Source organism: Salvelinus fontinalis, unplaced genomic scaffold, assembly GCF_029448725.1.
Source record: "Salvelinus fontinalis isolate EN_2023a unplaced genomic scaffold, ASM2944872v1 scaffold_0005, whole genome shotgun sequence".
NCBI lineage: Eukaryota > Metazoa > Chordata > Actinopteri > Salmoniformes > Salmonidae > Salvelinus > Salvelinus fontinalis.
The window spans coordinates 1,307,158-1,325,415 of NW_026600214.1; the positions used below are offsets into that span (position 1 = coordinate 1,307,158).

The following is an 18,258-nucleotide window of genomic DNA, read 5'->3' on the forward strand; positions in this document are numbered from 1 at the left end:
AATGATTACATCATCATCTGTCCATGTCCTGTAATGATTACATCATCATGTGTCCATGTCCTGTAATGATTACATCATCATCTGTCTATGTCCTGTAAAGACTACAACATCATCTGTCCATGTCCTGTAATGATTACATCATCATGTGTCCATGTCCTGTAATGATTACATCATCATCTGTCTATGTCCTGTAAAGACTACAACATCATCTGTCCATGTCCTGTAATGATTACATCATCATCTGTCCATGTCCTGTAATGATTACATCATCATCTGTCTATGTCCTGTAAAGACTACAACATCATCTGTCCATGTCCTGTAAAGACTACAACATCATCTGTCTATGTCCTGTAATGATTACATCATCATCTGTCCATGTCCTGTAAAGACTACAACATCATCTGTCCTGTAAAGACTACAACATCATCTGTCTATGTCCTGTAATGATTACATCATCATCTGTCCATGTCCTGTAAAGACTACAACATCATCTTAACATCTCTTATCTTCTCTTGTGTTGTTACAGGTGAGATGGACATGGATCTCCCCCCTTCTCCCTCCCCACTCCCTCCTTCCACCCCCCTCATCCCACCGGGGTCTCCCTCTACCCTGGACACCGCCTCACCTCCCTCCTCTAACCCCCTCCCCCCTGCCTCCCAACCCTCCCTCACCTCGACTCCCTCAGACTCCCCCAAATTCATCCCATCGTCAGCCTCTCGTTCGCCTCCTCCTCCTCCCACTTCCTCTCCTCCTCACTCCGTCCCTTCATCCACTTCCTCTCCTTCTTCTCCTCTTCCCATCACCCCAAAATCATCCTTTCATTCACCCACTGCCGCCACCTCCACCCCATCTACCTCTACCCCATCCACCTCTCCTGCCCCCCGCCGTTGGGGCTTTGCGGCCCCCTCCACCTCTCTAGCCCCCTCGTCCTCTCCTGCCCCCCGACGTCGGGGCTTTGCGGATCTGGCTAAACGTGTGGTGATGCAGGAAAGACTGAAGAAAGCTGAGCTGGAAGAGGCTGAAGCGGGTGAGGAAGGTAAGGAAGGAGGGAGAGAGAGAGAGACAGACAGAGGGGGGAGGAAGGAAGGTAGGAAGGAGGGAGGGAGAGAGAGAGAGACAGACAGAGGGGGGAGGAAGGAAGGTAGGAAGGAGGGAGAGAGAGAGAGACAGACAGAGGGGGGAGGAAGGAAGGTAGGAAGGAGGGAGAGAGAGAGAGACAGACAGACAGAGGGGGGAGGAAGGTAATATCCTGCCATTCAGACTTGGCCATGAAGCTAGCTACCAAGTCTCTGAAATCATCCATCGTGGATCTTCCAAACAGCATGCATGATGGGAGTTTGGTCGTTGACCTTTATGTCAAAGTGAGAGCTGTCCTCCACCCTGATTGGCTGTTGCCTCGCTGATATTTACAAACATTTTCAACTCGACCGTTAAGTCGCTGTGTGTCTCCTAGTGTCTCATCCTTCCATTGGAAATTATTGGTCGCAGGTAGCTGGTAGTCGGGGAGGAAGTCACCATAGGTATTGAGATGCAGCCGAGGGGAGGAAGCTTAGCGGTTAAGAGTGTTAGGCCCGTAACTGTCACGATCGCGTTGATATGAACGAGAGGACCAAGGCGCAACATGATTTGAATACATCTTCTTTATTTACCACGACGAAGATGATCACCAAACACTTATACAACACTAACAAAAACAACAAACGATCGTGAAACTTCAAACGTAAGTGCACACACAAACTACTTACGTCGACATATACATATACATAAACAATGACCCACAAACAGCTAAAGCCTATGGCAGCCTTAAATATGGCTCCCAATTAGAGACAACCGAAATCAGCTGTCTCTAATTGAGAACCCATTCCGGCCACCATAGACTTCCCTAGACAACTACACCCAACATAGACACAGCTAGACACATACCCTCAACACAAAACCATAAACTACAACCAACACCCCCTCTACCATATAATACCCCAAAATACACACATACCCCATGTCACACCCTGACCTAACTAAAATAATAAATAAAACAAATAATACTAAGGCCAGGGCGTGACAGTAACCAAAAGGTTGCTGGTTCAAATTCCCCGAGCGGACTGTAACGGCTGATTTCCTCCTCTTCGTCTGAAGATGAGGTGTAGGGATCGGACCAAGACGCAGAGTGGAAAGTGTCCATGTTTTATTACGAATTAAACTGAACACTACACGAAACAAAATAACAAAGAGAATCTAACCGAAAACAGTCCCATGTGGCACGAACACTGACACGAAAGACAAACACCCACAAAACACACGTGAAACCCCGGCTGCCTAAGCATGATTCTCAATCAGGGACAACGATTGACAGCTGCCTCTGATTGAGAATCATACCAGGCCGAACACACAAAAATCCCAACATAAAAATCACACATCGACAACCCACCCAACTCACGCCCTGACCAATACTAAATAAATACAAAAACAAAGGAAAACAGGTCCGGAACGTGACACGGACTAGGTGAAAAACTGGCCGATGTGCCCTTGAGCAAGGCACTTAACCCTAATTGCTTCTGTAAATCGCTCTGGATTACAGCGTCAGCTAAATGACTCAAATCTGACATTTGAAAGGTAGAATTTATTGAGATGCAGCCGAGAGGAGGAAGCCACTAGAGGTTATTGAGATACAGCCGAGAGGAGGAAGCCACTAGAGGTTATTGAGATGCAGCCGAGAGGAGGAAGCCACTAGAGGTTATTGAGATGCAGCCGAGAGGAGGAAGCCACTAGAGGTTATTGGAGATGCAGCCGAGAGGAGGAAGCCACTAGAGGTTATGGAGATGCAGCCGAGAGGAGGAAGCCACTAGAGATTATTGAGATACAGCCGAGAGGAGGAAGCCACTAGAGGTTATTGGAGATTCAGCCGAGAGGAGGAAGCCACTAGAGGTTATTGGAGATTCAGCCTAGAGGAGGAAGCCACTAGAGGTTATTGGAGATGCAGCCTAGAGGAGGAAGCCACTAGAGGTTATTGAGATGCAGCCGAGAGGAGGAAGCCACTAGAGGTTATTGGAGATACAGCCGAGAGGAGGAAGCCACTAGAGGTTATTGAGATGCAGCCGAGAGGAGGAAGCCACTAGAGGTTATTGAGATGCAGCCTAGAGGAGGAAGCCACTAGAGGTTATTGAGATGCAGCCGAGAGGAGGAAGCCACTAGAGGTTATTGGAGATACAGCCGAGAGGAGGAAGCCACTAGAGGTTATTGGAGATACAGCCGAGAGGAGGAAGCCACTAGAGGTTATTGAGATGCAGCCGAGAGGAGGAAGCCACTAGAGGTTATTGAGATACAGCCGAGAGGAGGAAGCCACTAGAGGTTATTGAGATGCAGCCGAGAGGAGGAAGCCACTAGAGGTTATTGGAGATGCAGCCGAGAGGAGGAAGCCACTAGAGGTTATTGGAGATTCAGCCTAGAGGAGGAAGCCACTAGAGGTTATTGAGATGCAGCCGAGAGGAGGAAGCCACAAGAGGTTATTGGAGATGCAGCCGAGAGGAGGAAGCCACTAGAGGTTATTGAGATGCAGCCGAGAGGAGGAAGCCACTAGAGGTTATTGGAGATGCAGCCGAGAGGAGGAAGCCACTAGAGGTTATTGAGATGCAGCCGAGAGGACGAAGCCACTAGAGGTTATTGGAGATTCAGCCTAGAGGAGGAAGCCACTAGAGGTTATTGGAGATTCAGCCTAGAGGAGGAAGCCACTAGAGGTTATTGAGATACAGCCTAGAGGAGGAAGCCACTAGAGGTTATTGAGATGCAGCCGAGAGGAGGAAGCCACTAGAGGTTATTGAGATGCAGCCTAGAGGAGGAAGCCACTAGAGGTTATTGGAGATACAGCCGAGAGGAGGAAGCCACTAGAGGTTATTGAGATGCAGCCTAGAGGAGGATGCCACTAGAGGTTATTGAGATGCAGCCTAGAGGAGGAAGCCACTAGAGGTTATTGAGATGCAGCCTAGAGGAGGATGCCACTAGAGGTTATTGAGATGCAGCCTAGAGGAGGAAGCCACTAGAGGTTATTGAGATACAGCCGAGAGGAGGAAGCCACTAGAGGTTATTGGAGATTCAGCCCAGAGGAGGAAGCCACTAGAGGTTATTGAGATGCAGCCGAGAGGAGGAAGCCACTAGAGGTTATTGGAGATTCAGCCCAGAGGAGGAAGCCACTAGAGGTTATTGGAGATGCAGCCGAGAGGAGGAAGCCACTAGAGATTATTGAGATGCAGCCTAGAGGAGGAAGCCACTAGAGGTTATTGAGATGCATCCGAGAGGAGGAAGCCACTAGAGGTTATTGAGATACAGCCTAGAGGAGGAAGCCACTAGAGGTTATTGGAGATACAGCCGAGAGGAGGAAGCCACTAGAGGTTATTGAGATGCAGCCTAGAGGAGGATGCCACTAGAGGTTATTGAGATGCAGCCTAGAGGAGGAAGCCACTAGAGGTTATTGAGATGCAGCCTAGAGGAGGATGCCACTAGAGGTTATTGAGATGCAGCCTAGAGGAGGAAGCCACTAGAGGTTATTGAGATACAGCCGAGAGGAGGAAGCCACTAGAGGTTATTGAGATGCAGCCGAGAGGAGGAAGCCACTAGAGGTTATTGGAGATGCAGCCGAGAGGAGGAAGCCACTAGAGGTTATTGAGATGCAGCCTAGAGGAGGAAGCCACTAGAGGTTATTGAGATGCAGCCGAGAGGAGGAAGCCACTAGAGGTTATTGGAGATGCAGCCTAGAGGAGGAAGCCACTAGAGGTTATTGAGATGCAGCCTAGAGGAGGAAGCCACTAGAGGTTATTGGAGATACAGCCGAGAGGAGGAAGCCACTAGAGGTTATTGGAGATTCAGCCGAGAGGAGGAAGCCACTAGAGGTTATTGGAGATTCAGCCTAGAGGAGGAAGCCACTAGAGGTTATTGGAGATTCAGCCCAGAGGAGGAAGCCACTAGAGGTTATTGGAGATACAGCCGAGAGGAGGAAGCCACTAGAGGTTATTGGAGATTCAGCCTAGAGGAGGAAGCCACTAGAGGTTATTGGAGATACAGCCGAGAGGAGGAAGCCACTAGAAGTTATTGAGATGCAGCCGAGAGGAGGAAGCCACTAGAGGTTATTGAGATGCAGCCGAGAGGAGGAAGCCACTAGAGGTTATTGGAGATGCAGCCGAGAGGAGGAAGCCACTAGAGGTTATTGAGATGCAGCCGAGAGGAGGAAGCCACAAGAGGTTATTGGAGATGCAGCCGAGAGGAGGAAGCCACTAGAGGTTATTGAGATGCAGCCGAGAGGAGGAAGCCACTAGAGGTTATTGGAGATGCAGCCGAGAGGAGGAAGCCACTAGAGGTTATTGGAGGTGCAGCCGAGAGGAGGAAGCCACTAGAGATTATTGAGATGCAGCCGAGAGGAGGAAGCCACTAGAGGTTATTGAGATGCAGCCGAGAGGAGGAAGCCACTAGAGGTTATTGAGATGCAGCCGAGAGGAGGAAGCCACTAGAGGTTATTGAGATGCAACCTAGAGGAGGAAGCCACTAGAGATTATTGAGATGCAGCCGAGAGGAGGAAGCCACTAGGGGTTATTGAGATGCAGCCGAGAGGAGGAAGCCACTAGAGGTTATTGAGATGCAGCCGAGAGGAGGAAGCCACTAGAGGTTATTGGAGATTCAGCCTAGAGGAGGAAGCCACTAGAGGTTATTGGAGATACAGCCGAGAGGAGGAAGCCACTAGAGGTTATTGGAGATTCAGCCGAGAGGAGGAAGCCACTAGAAGTTATTGAGATGCAGCCGAGAGGAGGAAGCCACTAGAGGTTATTGAGATGCAGCCGAGAGGAGGAAGCCACTAGAGGTTATTGGAGATGCAGCCTAGAGGAGGAAGCCACTAGAGGTTATGGAGATGCAGCCTAGAGGAGGAAGCCACTAGAGGTTATTGAGATACAGCCTAGAGGAGGAAGCCACTAGAGGTTATTGAGATACAGCCGAGAGGAGGAAGCCACTAGAGGTTATTGAGAAGCAGCCGAGAGGAGGAAGCCACTAGAGGTTATTGGAGATTCAGCCGAGAGGAGGAAGCCACTAGAGGTTATTGGAGATTCAGCCGAGAGGAGGAAGCCACTAGAGGTTATTGAGATACAGCCTAGAGGAGGAAGCCACTAGAGGTTATTGAAGATGCAGGTCGCTGTCTCCTTGGCCAGGTCTGATTGATGTCTGAGCAGATGAATTTCGAGACACCCTGGGTGACAAGGGGACATGTTTTCTCTCCCATGTCCTTTAAAGACAGTCCCCTGACCCACACAGCGTTGTTTAAGCTTGGCTTAAACGACGTGACGTTCAGAAACCGCCATTACATGTTACGTCAAACTACGTCACGTGTATGACAATCTTATGTAGGCTATATATGGTGTTATTGACGTGATGAATGAAGGTGTCTCAAAGCTAACGGCAGGAAGTTGCGGGGCAACATTCTTTCAGGTGAAGACAGGTGTGTCTTATACACCTGGGTGGGAGTGATAGTGGCACTATACGAAGTCCACTTGTATATTGTAATGAACGACGGGGCGTGGAAGTGAACCGGGGTCGTTGGTGTGAAAGACAAACACCCCGCGCATCTCGTCCGTAAGGGTTAACCCACTTGGTTGGAATTGTAATGTACGTCATATAGCGAGAATTGCTACAATAGAGCCATGTCATAATACCCATAAAACCGAGCGGTCAAACAGGGAAATGGTTCCAATCCTTTTTTCCACCATTTGTTTTTCCGATAAGGGATTTTAGAAACACTTGTTTCGTGTAGACTTACCCTGGCGTGACATTTTGATAACCATGTCAATCTCTCTCAGACAGGGGGACTTTTATCAGTGTATTTGGTTCAGATGGATCCAGTGTAGTATCAGTGTAGTATCAGTGTAGTATCTGTGTAGTATCTGTGTAGTATCAGTGTAGTATCAGTGTATTATCTGTGTAGTATCAGTGTAGTATCAGTGTAGTACCAGTGTATTATCAGTGTAGTATCAGTGTAGTATCAGTGTAGTATCAGTGTAGTATCAGTGTAGTATCAGTGTAGTATCAGTGTATTATCAGTGTATTATCAGTGTAGTATCCGTTCCAGTGTAGTATCAGTGTAGTACCAGTGTAGTATCAGTGTAGTATCAGTGTAGTATCAGTGTAGTATCAGTGTATTATCAGTGTAGTACCAGTGTAGTATCCGTTCCAGTGTAGTATCAGTGTAGTACCAGTGTATTATCAGTGTAGTATCAGTGTAGTATCAGTGTAGTATCAGTGTAGTACCAGTGTAGTATCAGTGTAGTATCAGTGTAGTATCAGTGTAGTATCAGTGTAGTATCCGTTCCAGTGTAGTATCAGTGTATTATCAGTGCAGTATCAGTGTATTATCAGTGTAGTATCAGTGTAGTATCTGTGTAGTATCAGTGTAGTATCAGTGTATTATCTGTGTAGTATCAGTGTAGTTCCAGTGTAGTATCAGTGTAGTATCGGTGTAGTATCAGTGTAGTATCAGTGTATTATCAGTGTAGTACCAGTGTAGTATCAGTGTAGTATCCGTTCCAGTGTAGTATCAGTGTATTATCAGTGCAGTATCAGTGTATTATCAGTGTAGTATCAGTGTAGTATCAGTGTAGTATCAGTGTAGTATCCGTTCCAGTGTAGTATCAGTGTAGTATCAGTGTAGTATCCGTTCCAGTGTAGTATCAGTGTATTATCAGTGTAGTATCAGTGTAGTATCAGTGTAGTACCAGTGTAGTATCAGTGTATTATCAGTGCAGTATCAGTGTAGTACCAGTGTAGTATCAGTGTAGTATATATGCAGTATCAGTGTAGTACCAGTGTAGTATCAGTGTAGTATCAGTGTAGTATCAGTGTAGTATGAGTGTAGTATCAGTGTAGTATCAGTGTAGTATATGTGCAGTATCAGTGTAGTACCAGTGTAGTATCAGTGTAGTATCAGTGTAGTATCAGTGTAGTACCAGTGTAGTATCAGTGTATTATCAGTGCAGTATCAGTGTAGTACCAGTGTAGTATCAGTGTAGTATATATGCAGTATCAGTGTAGTACCAGTGTAGTATCAGTGTAGTATCAGTGTAGTATCAGTGTAGTATGAGTGTAGTATCAGTGTAGTATCAGTGTAGTACCAGTGTAGTATCAGTGTAGTATCAGTGTAGTATGAGTGTAGTATCAGTGTAGTATGAGTGTAGTATCAGTGTAGTATCAGTGTAGTATCAGTGTAGTACCAGTGTAGTATCAGTGTAGTATATGTGTAGTATATGTGCAGTATCAGTGTAGTATCAGTGTAGTATCAGTGTAGTATCAGTGTAGTATCGGTGTAGTATCAGTGTAGTATCAGTGTAGTATCAGTGTAGTATCAGTGTAGTATCAGTGTAGTATCAGTGTAGTATCAGTGTAGTATCAGTGTAGTATCAGTGTAGTACCAGTGTAGTATCAGTGTAGTATCAGTGTAGTATCAGTGTAGTATATGTGCAGTATCAGTGTAGTACCAGTGTAGTATCAGTGTAGTATCAGTGTAGTATCAGTGTAGTATGAGTGTAGTATCGGTGTAGTATCGGTGTAGTACCGGTGTAGTACCAGTGTAGTACCGGTGTAGTACCGGTGTAGTATCGGTGTAGTATCGGTGTAGTATCGGTGTAGTAACGGTGTAGTATCGGTGTAGTATCGGTGTAGTATCGGTGTAGTACCGGTGTAGTATCGGTGTAGTATCGGTGTAGTATCTGTGTAGTATCTGTGTAGTATCTGTGTAGTATCTGTGTAGTATCAGTGTAGTATCAGTGTAGTATCCGTTCCAGTGTAGTATCAGTGTAGTATCCGTTCCAGTGTAGTATCAGTGTAGTATCAGTGTAGTATCGGTGTAGTATCTGTGTAGTATCTGTGTAGTATCTGTGTAGTATCTGTGTAGTATCTGTGTAGTATCTGTGTATTACCAGTGTAGTATCAGTGTGGTATCAGTGTAGTATCAGTGTATTACCAGTGTAGTATCAGTGTAGTATCAGTGTAGTATCAGTGTAGTATGAGTGTAGTATCAGTGTAGTATCGGTGTAGTACCAGTGTAGTATCAGTGTAGTATCAGTGTAGTATCGGTGTAGTATCTGTGTATTATCTGTGTAGTATCTGTGTAGTATCTGTGTAGTATCTGTGTAGTATCTGTGTAGTATCAGTGTAGTATCAGTGTAGTATCAGTGTGGTATCTGTGTAGTATCTGTGTAGTATCTGTGTAGTATCAGTGTAGTATCAGTGTAGTATCAGTGTAGTTTCAGTGTAGTATCAGTGTATTACCAGTGTAGTATCAGTGTAGTATCAGTGTAGTATCAGTGTAGTATCGGTGTAGTACCAGTGTAGTATCAGTGTAGTACCAGTGTAGTATCTGTGTAGTATCTGTGTAGTATCTGTGTAGTATCAGTGTAGTATCAGTGTATTATCAGTGTAGTATCAGTGTAGTATCAGTGTAGTATCAGTGTAGTATCAGTGTATTATCAGTGTAGTATCTGTGTAGTATCAGTGTATTATCAGTGTAGTATCTGTGTAGTATCTGTGTATTATCAGTGTAGTATCAGTGTATTATCAGTGTAGTATCTGTGTAGTATCAGTGTATTATCAGTGTAGTATCTGTGTTTTCGGCTCAGATGGATCCAGGAAAATAAGAAGACCTCAATTTATAAATTCATCCAATCAAATCAAAGTTCATTGGTCATGTACACAGAAACCGGAATATATATGTATATATATATATATATATATATATATAACATAATGGTGTGTATAGACAGTATGGACAATATATGATTAGAAATGATGTGTACATCAGTAGTTATATAGGATGAGCCTTGACTAGAATACAGTATAAATAAAACAGTATGTAAGCATTATTAAAGTGACCAGTGTTCAATGACTCTATGTACATAGGGCACCAGTCTCTAAGGTGCAGGGTACAGTACCAGGTGGCAGCTGTCTACACCAGTCTCTAAGGTACAGGGTACAGTACCAGGTGGTAGCTGACTACAACAGTCTCTAAGGTGCAGGGTACAGTACCAGGTGGTAGCTGTCTACAACAGTCTCTAAGGTACAGGGTACAGTACCAGGTGGTAGCTGACTACACCAGTCTCTAAGGTGCAGGGTACAGTACCAGGTGGTAGCTGTCTACAACAGTCTCTAAGGTACAGTACCAGGTGTTAGCTGTCTACACCAGTCTCTAAGGTACAGGGTACAGTACCAGGCGGTAGCTGTCTACACCAGTCTTTAAGGTACAGGGTACAGTACCAGGTGGTAGCTGTCTACACCAGTCTCTAAGGTACAGGGTACAGTACCAGGTGGTAGCTGTCTACACCAGTCTCTAAGGTACAGGGTACAGTACCAGGTGGTAGCTGTCTACAACAGTCTCTAAGGTACAGTACCAGGTGGTAGCTGTCTACACCAGTCTCTAAGGTGCAGTACCAGGTGGTAGCTGTCTACACCAGTCTCTAAGGTACAGGGTACAGTACCAGGTGGTAGCTGTCTACAACAGTCTCTAAGGTGCAGTACCAGGTGGTAGCTGTCTACACCAGTCTCTAAGGTGCAGGGTACAGTACCAGGTGGTAGCTGTCTACACCAGTCTCTAAGGTACAGGGTACAGTACCAGGCGGTAGCTGTCTACACCAGTCTCTAAGGTACAGGGTACAGTACCAGGTGGTAGCTGTCTACACCAGTCTCTAAGGTACAGGGTACAGTACCAGGTGGTAGCTGTCTACACCAGTCTCTAAGGTACAGGGTACAGTACCAGGTGGTAGCTGTCTACAACAGTCTCTAAGGTACAGTACCAGGTGGTAGCTGTCTACACCAGTCTCTAAGGTGCAGTACCAGGTGGTAGCTGTCTACACCAGTCTCTAAGGTACAGGGTACAGTACCAGGTGGTAGCTGTCTACAACAGTCTCTAAGGTGCAGTACCAGGTGGTAGCTGTCTACACCAGTCTCTAAGGTGCAGGGTACAGTACCAGGTGGTAGCTGTCTACACCAGTCTCTAAGGTACAGGGTACAGTACCAGGTGGTAGCTGTTTACAACAGTCTCTAAGGTACAAGGTACAGTACCAGGTGGTAGCTGTCTACAACAGTCTCTAAGGTACAGGGTACAGTACCAGGTGGTAGCTGTCTACAACAGTCTCTAAGGTGCAGGGTACAGTACCAGGTGGTAGCTGTCTACAACAGTCTCTAAGGTGCAGGGTACAGTACCAGGTGGTAGCTGTCTACAGCAGTCTCTAAGGTGCAGGGTACAGTACCAGGTGGTAGCTGTCTACAACAGTCTCTACGGTGCAGGGTACAGTACCAGGTGGTAGCTGTCTACAACAGTCTCTAAGGTGCAGGGTACAGTACCAGGTGGTAGCTGTCAACACCAGTCTCTAAGGTGCAGGGTACAGTACCAGGTGGCAGCTGTCTACAGCAGTCTCTAAGGTACAGTACCAGGTGGTAGCTGTCTACAACAGTCTCTAAGGTGCAGGGTACAGTACCAGGTGGTAGCTGTCTACAACAGTCTCTAAGGTGCAGGGTACAGTACCAGGTGGTAGCTGTCTACAACAGTCTCTAAGGTACAGTACCAGGTGGTAGCTGTCTACAGCAGTCTCTAAGGTGCAGGGTACAGTACCAGGTGGCAGCTGTCTACACCAGTCTCTAAGGTGCAGGGTACAGTACCAGGTGGTAGCTGTCTACAACAGTCTCTAAGGTACAGGGTACAATACCAGGTGGTAGCTGTCTACAACAGTCTCTAAGGTGCAGGGTACAGTACCAGGTGGTAGCTGTCTACACCAGTCTCTAAGGTGCAGGGTACAGTACCAGGTGGTAGCTGTCTACACCAGTCTCTAAGGTACAGTACCAGGTGGTAGCTGTCTACACCAGTCTCTAAGGTACAGGGTACAGTACCAGGTGGTAGCTGTCTACAACAGTCTCTAAGGTGCAGGGTACAGTACCAGGTGGTAGCTGTCTACAACAGTCTCTAAGGTGCAGGGTACAGTACCAGGTGGTAGCAGTCTACACCAGTCTCTAAGGTACAGGGTACAATACCAGGTGGTAGCTGTCTACAACAGTCTCTAAGGTGCAGGGTGCAGTACCAGGTGGAAGCTGTCTACAACAGTCTCTAAGGTACAGTACCAGGTGGTAGCTGTCTACAACAGTCTCTAAGGTGCAGGGTACAGTACCAGGTGGTAGCTGTCTACACCAGTCTCTAAGGTACAGGGTACAGTACCAGGTGGTAGCTGTTTACAACAGTCTCTAAGGTACAAGGTACAGTACCAGGTGGTAGCTGTCTACAACAGTCTCTAAGGTGCAGGGTACAGTACCAGGTGGTAGCTGTCTACAACAGTCTCTAAGGTACAGGGTACAGTACCAGGTGGTAGCTGTTTACAACAGTCTCTAAGGTACAGGGTACAGTACCAGGTGGTAGCTGTCTACAACAGTCTCTAAGGTGCAGGGTACAGTACCAGGTGGTAGCTGTCTACAGCAGTCTCTAAGGTGCAGGGTACAGTACCAGGTGGTAGCTGTCTACAACAGTCTCTACGGTGCAGGGTACAGTACCAGGTGGTAGCTGTCTACAACAGTCTCTAAGGTGCAGGGTACAGTACCAGGTGGTAGCTGTCAACACCAGTCTCTAAGGTGCAGGGTACAGTACCAGGTGGTAGCTGTCTACAACAGTCTCTAAGGTGCAGGGTACAGTACCAGGTGGTAGCTGTCTACAGCAGTCTCTAAGGTGCAGGGTACAGTACCAGGTGGTAGCTGTCTACAACAGTCTCTACGGTGCAGGGTACAGTACCAGGTGGTAGCTGTCTACAACAGTCTCTAAGGTGCAGGGTACAGTACCAGGTGGTAGCTGTCAACACCAGTCTCTAAGGTGCAGGGTACAGTACCAGGTGGCAGCTGTCTACAGCAGTCTCTAAGGTACAGTACCAGGTGGTAGCTGTCTACAACAGTCTCTAAGGTGCAGGGTACAGTACCAGGTGGTAGCTGTCTACAACAGTCTCTAAGGTGCAGGGTACAGTACCAGGTGGTAGCTGTCTACAACAGTCTCTAAGGTACAGTACCAGGTGGTAGCTGTCTACAGCAGTCTCTAAGGTGCAGGGTACAGTACCAGGTGGCAGCTGTCTACACCAGTCTCTAAGGTGCAGGGTACAGTACCAGGTGGTAGCTGTCTACAACAGTCTCTAAGGTACAGGGTACAATACCAGGTGGTAGCTGTCTACAACAGTCTCTAAGGTGCAGGGTACAGTACCAGGTGGTAGCTGTCTACACCAGTCTCTAAGGTGCAGGGTACAGTACCAGGTGGTAGCTGTCTACACCAGTCTCTAAGGTACAGTACCAGGTGGTAGCTGTCTACACCAGTCTCTAAGGTACAGGGTACAGTACCAGGTGGTAGCTGTCTACAACAGTCTCTAAGATGCAGGGTACAGTACCAGGTGGTAGCTGTCTACAACAGTCTCTAAGGTGCAGGGTACAGTACCAGGTGGTAGCAGTCTACACCAGTCTCTAAGGTACAGGGTACAATACCAGGTGGTAGCTGTCTACAACAGTCTCTAAGGTGCAGGGTGCAGTACCAGGTGGTAGCTGTCTACAACAGTCTCTAAGGTACAGTACCAGGTGGTAGCTGTCTACAACAGTCTCTAAGGTGCAGGGTACAGTACCAGGTGGTAGCTGTCTACACCAGTCTCTAAGGTACAGGGTACAGTACCAGGTGGTAGCTGTTTACAACAGTCTCTAAGGTACAAGGTACAGTACCAGGTGGTAGCTGTCTACAACAGTCTCTAAGGTGCAGGGTACAGTACCAGGTGGTAGCTGTCTACAACAGTCTCTAAGGTACAGGGTACAGTACCAGGTGGTAGCTGTTTACAACAGTCTCTAAGGTACAGGGTACAGTACCAGGTGGTAGCTGTCTACAACAGTCTCTAAGGTGCAGGGTACAGTACCAGGTGGTAGCTGTCTACAGCAGTCTCTAAGGTGCAGGGTACAGTACCAGGTGGTAGCTGTCTACAACAGTCTCTACGGTGCAGGGTACAGTACCAGGTGGTAGCTGTCTACAACAGTCTCTAAGGTGCAGGGTACAGTACCAGGTGGTAGCTGTCAACACCAGTCTCTAAGGTGCAGGGTACAGTACCAGGTGGCAGCTGTCTACAGCAGTCTCTAAGGTACAGTACCAGGTGGTAGCTGTCTACAACAGTCTCTAAGGTGCAGGGTACAGTACCAGGTGGTAGCTGTCTACAACAGTCTCTAAGGTGCAGGGTACAGTACCAGGTGGTAGCTGTCTACAACAGTCTCTAAGGTACAGTACCAGGTGGTAGCTGTCTACAGCAGTCTCTAAGGTGCAGGGTACAGTACCAGGTGGCAGCTGTCTACACCAGTCTCTAAGGTACAGGGTACAGTACCAGGTGGTAGCTGTCTACAACAGTCTCTAAGGTACAGGGTACAGTACCAGGTGGTAGCTGTCTACACCAGTCTCTAAGGTACAGGGTACAGTACCAGGTGGTAGCTGTTTACAACAGTCTCTAAGGTACAAGGTACAGTACCAGGTGGTAGCTGTCTACAACAGTCTCTAAGGTACAGGGTACAGTACCAGGTGGTAGCTGTCTACACAAGTCTCTAAGGTGCAGGGTACAGTACCAGGTGGTAGCTGTCTACACCAGTCTCTAAGGTACAGTACCAGGTGGTAGCTGTCTACACCAGTCTCTAAGGTACAGGGTACAGTACCAGGTGGTAGCTGTCTACAACAGTCTCTAAGGTGCAGGGTACAGTACCAGGTGGTAGCTGTCTACAACAGTCTCTAAGGTGCAGGGTACAGTACCAGGTGGTAGCAGTCTACACCAGTCTCTAAGGTACAGGGTACAATACCAGGTGGTAGCTGTCTACAACAGTCTCTAAGGTGCAGGGTACAGTACCAGGTGGTCGCTGTCTACAACAGTCTCTAAGGTGCAGGGTGCAGTACCAGGTGGTAGCTGTCTACAACAGTCTCTAAGGTACAGTACCAGGTGGTAGCTGTCTACAACAGTCTCTAAGGTGCAGGGTACAGTACCAGGTGGTAGCTGTCTACAACAGTCTCTAAGGTGCAGGGTACAGTACCAGGTGGCAGCTGTCTACAACAGTCTCTAAGGTGCAGGGTACAGTACAAGGTGGTAGCTGTCTACACCAGTCTCTAAGGTGCAGGGTACAGTACCAGGTGGTAGCTGTCTACACCAGTCTCTAAGGTACAGTACCAGGTGGTAGCTGTCTACACCAGTCTCTAAGGTACAGGGTACAGTACCAGGTGGTAGCTGTCTACAACAGTCTCTAAGGTGCAGGGTACAGTACCAGGTGGTAGCTGTCTACAACAGTCTCTAAGGTGCAGGGTACAGTACCAGGTGGTAGCAGTCTACACCAGTCTCTAAGGTACAGGGTACAATACCAGGTGGTAGCTGTCTACAACAGTCTCTAAGGTGCAGGGTGCAGTACCAGGTGGTAGCTGTCTACAACAGTCTCTAAGGTACAGTACCAGGTGGTAGCTGTCTACAACAGTCTCTAAGGTGCAGGGTACAGTACCAGGTGGTAGCTGTCTACACCAGTCTCTAAGGTACAGGGTACAGTACCAGGTGGTAGCTGTTTACAACAGTCTCTAAGGTACAAGGTACAGTACCAGGTGGTAGCTGTCTACAACAGTCTCTAAGGTGCAGGGTACAGTACCAGGTGGTAGCTGTCTACAACAGTCTCTAAGGTACAGGGTACAGTACCAGGTGGTAGCTGTTTACAACAGTCTCTAAGGTACAGGGTACAGTACCAGGTGGTAGCTGTCTACAACAGTCTCTAAGGTGCAGGGTACAGTACCAGGTGGTAGCTGTCTACAGCAGTCTCTAAGGTGCAGGGTACAGTACCAGGTGGTAGCTGTCTACAACAGTCTCTACGGTGCAGGGTACAGTACCAGGTGGTAGCTGTCTACAACAGTCTCTAAGGTGCAGGGTACAGTACCAGGTGGTAGCTGTCAACACCAGTCTCTAAGGTGCAGGGTACAGTACCAGGTGGTAGCTGTCTACAACAGTCTCTAAGGTGCAGGGTACAGTACCAGGTGGTAGCTGTCTACAGCAGTCTCTAAGGTGCAGGGTACAGTACCAGGTGGTAGCTGTCTACAACAGTCTCTACGGTGCAGGGTACAGTACCAGGTGGTAGCTGTCTACAACAGTCTCTAAGGTGCAGGGTACAGTACCAGGTGGTAGCTGTCAACACCAGTCTCTAAGGTGCAGGGTACAGTACCAGGTGGCAGCTGTCTACAGCAGTCTCTAAGGTACAGTACCAGGTGGTAGCTGTCTACAACAGTCTCTAAGGTGCAGGGTACAGTACCAGGTGGTAGCTGTCTACAACAGTCTCTAAGGTGCAGGGTACAGTACCAGGTGGTAGCTGTCTACAACAGTCTCTAAGGTACAGTACCAGGTGGTAGCTGTCTACAGCAGTCTCTAAGGTGCAGGGTACAGTACCAGGTGGCAGCTGTCTACACCAGTCTCTAAGGTGCAGGGTACAGTACCAGGTGGTAGCTGTCTACAACAGTCTCTAAGGTACAGGGTACAATACCAGGTGGTAGCTGTCTACAACAGTCTCTAAGGTGCAGGGTACAGTACCAGGTGGTAGCTGTCTACACCAGTCTCTAAGGTGCAGGTTACAGTACCAGGTGGTAGCTGTCTACACCAGTCTCTAAGGTACAGTACCAGGTGGTAGCTGTCTACACCAGTCTCTAAGGTACAGGGTACAGTACCAGGTGGTAGCTGTCTACAACAGTCTCTAAGGTGCAGGGTACAGTACCAGGTGGTAGCTGTCTACAACAGTCTCTAAGGTGCAGGGTACAGTACCAGGTGGTAGCAGTCTACACCAGTCTCTAAGGTACAGGGTACAATACCAGGTGGTAGCTGTCTACAACAGTCTCTAAGGTGCAGGGTGCAGTACCAGGTGGTAGCTGTCTACAACAGTCTATAAGGTACAGTACCAGGTGGTAGCTGTCTACAACAGTCTCTAAGGTGCAGGGTACAGTACCAGGTGGTAGCTGTCTACACCAGTCTCTAAGGTACAGGGTACAGTACCAGGTGGTAGCTGTTTACAACAGTCTCTAAGGTACAAGGTACAGTACCAGGTGGTAGCTGTCTACAACAGTCTCTAAGGTGCAGGGTACAGTACCAGGTGGTAGCTGTCTACAACAGTCTCTAAGGTACAGGGTACAGTACCAGGTGGTAGCTGTTTACAACAGTCTCTAAGGTACAGGGTACAGTACCAGGTGGTAGCTGTCTACAACAGTCTCTAAGGTGCAGGGTACAGTACCAGGTGGTAGCTGTCTACAGCAGTCTCTAAGGTGCAGGGTACAGTACCAGGTGGTAGCTGTCTACAACAGTCTCTACGGTGCAGGGTACAGTACCAGGTGGTAGCTGTCTACAACAGTCTCTAAGGTGCAGGGTACAGTACCAGGTGGTAGCTGTCAACACCAGTCTCTAAGGTGCAGGGTACAGTACCAGGTGGCAGCTGTCTACAGCAGTCTCTAAGGTACAGTACCAGGTGGTAGCTGTCTACAACAGTCTCTAAGGTGCAGGGTACAGTACCAGGTGGTAGCTGTCTACAACAGTCTCTAAGGTGCAGGGTACAGTACCAGGTGGTAGCTGTCTACAACAGTCTCTAAGGTACAGTACCAGGTGGTAGCTGTCTACAGCAGTCTCTAAGGTGCAGGGTACAGTACCAGGTGGCAGCTGTCTACACCAGTCTCTAAGGTACAGGGTACAGTACCAGGTGGTAGCTGTCTACAACAGTCTCTAAGGTACAGGGTACAGTACCAGGTGGTAGCTGTCTACACCAGTCTCTAAGGTACAGGGTACAGTACCAGGTGGTAGCTGTTTACAACAGTCTCTAAGGTACAAGGTACAGTACCAGGTGGTAGCTGTCTACAACAGTCTCTAAGGTACAGGGTACAGTACCAGGTGGTAGCTGTCTACACCAGTCTCTAAGGTGCAGGGTACAGTACCAGGTGGTAGCTGTCTACACCAGTCTCTAAGGTACAGTACCAGGTGGTAGCTGTCTACACCAGTCTCTAAGGTGCAGGGTACAGTACCAGGTGGTAGCTGTCTACAACAGTCTCTAAGGTGCAGGGTACAGTACCAGGTGGTAGCAGTCTACACCAGTCTCTAAGGTACAGGGTACAATACCAGGTGGTAGCTGTCTACAACAGTCTCTAAGGTGCAGGGTACAGTACCAGGTGGTAGCTGTCTACAACAGTCTCTAAGGTGCAGGGTG

General features: G+C 47.9%; 1 protein-coding gene across 2 annotated transcripts in view; it reads left to right on the plus strand.

Annotated features, from left to right (window-relative positions):
• The window catches only part of wfs1a (Wolfram syndrome 1a (wolframin)), a 111,847-nt gene that overhangs the window by 43,509 nt on the left and 50,080 nt on the right, over positions 1-18,258 (plus strand). The window contains exon 2 of one of the 2 annotated variants that reach the window (XM_055910378.1): positions 527-1,036. The exons of the other annotated variant lie outside the window; for it this stretch is intronic. Within the exon in view, the coding sequence (XP_055766353.1) occupies positions 527-1,036 (510 nt within the window). The remainder of the gene's footprint in view (positions 1-526; positions 1,037-18,258) is intronic. 2 annotated transcript variants of the gene reach the window in all.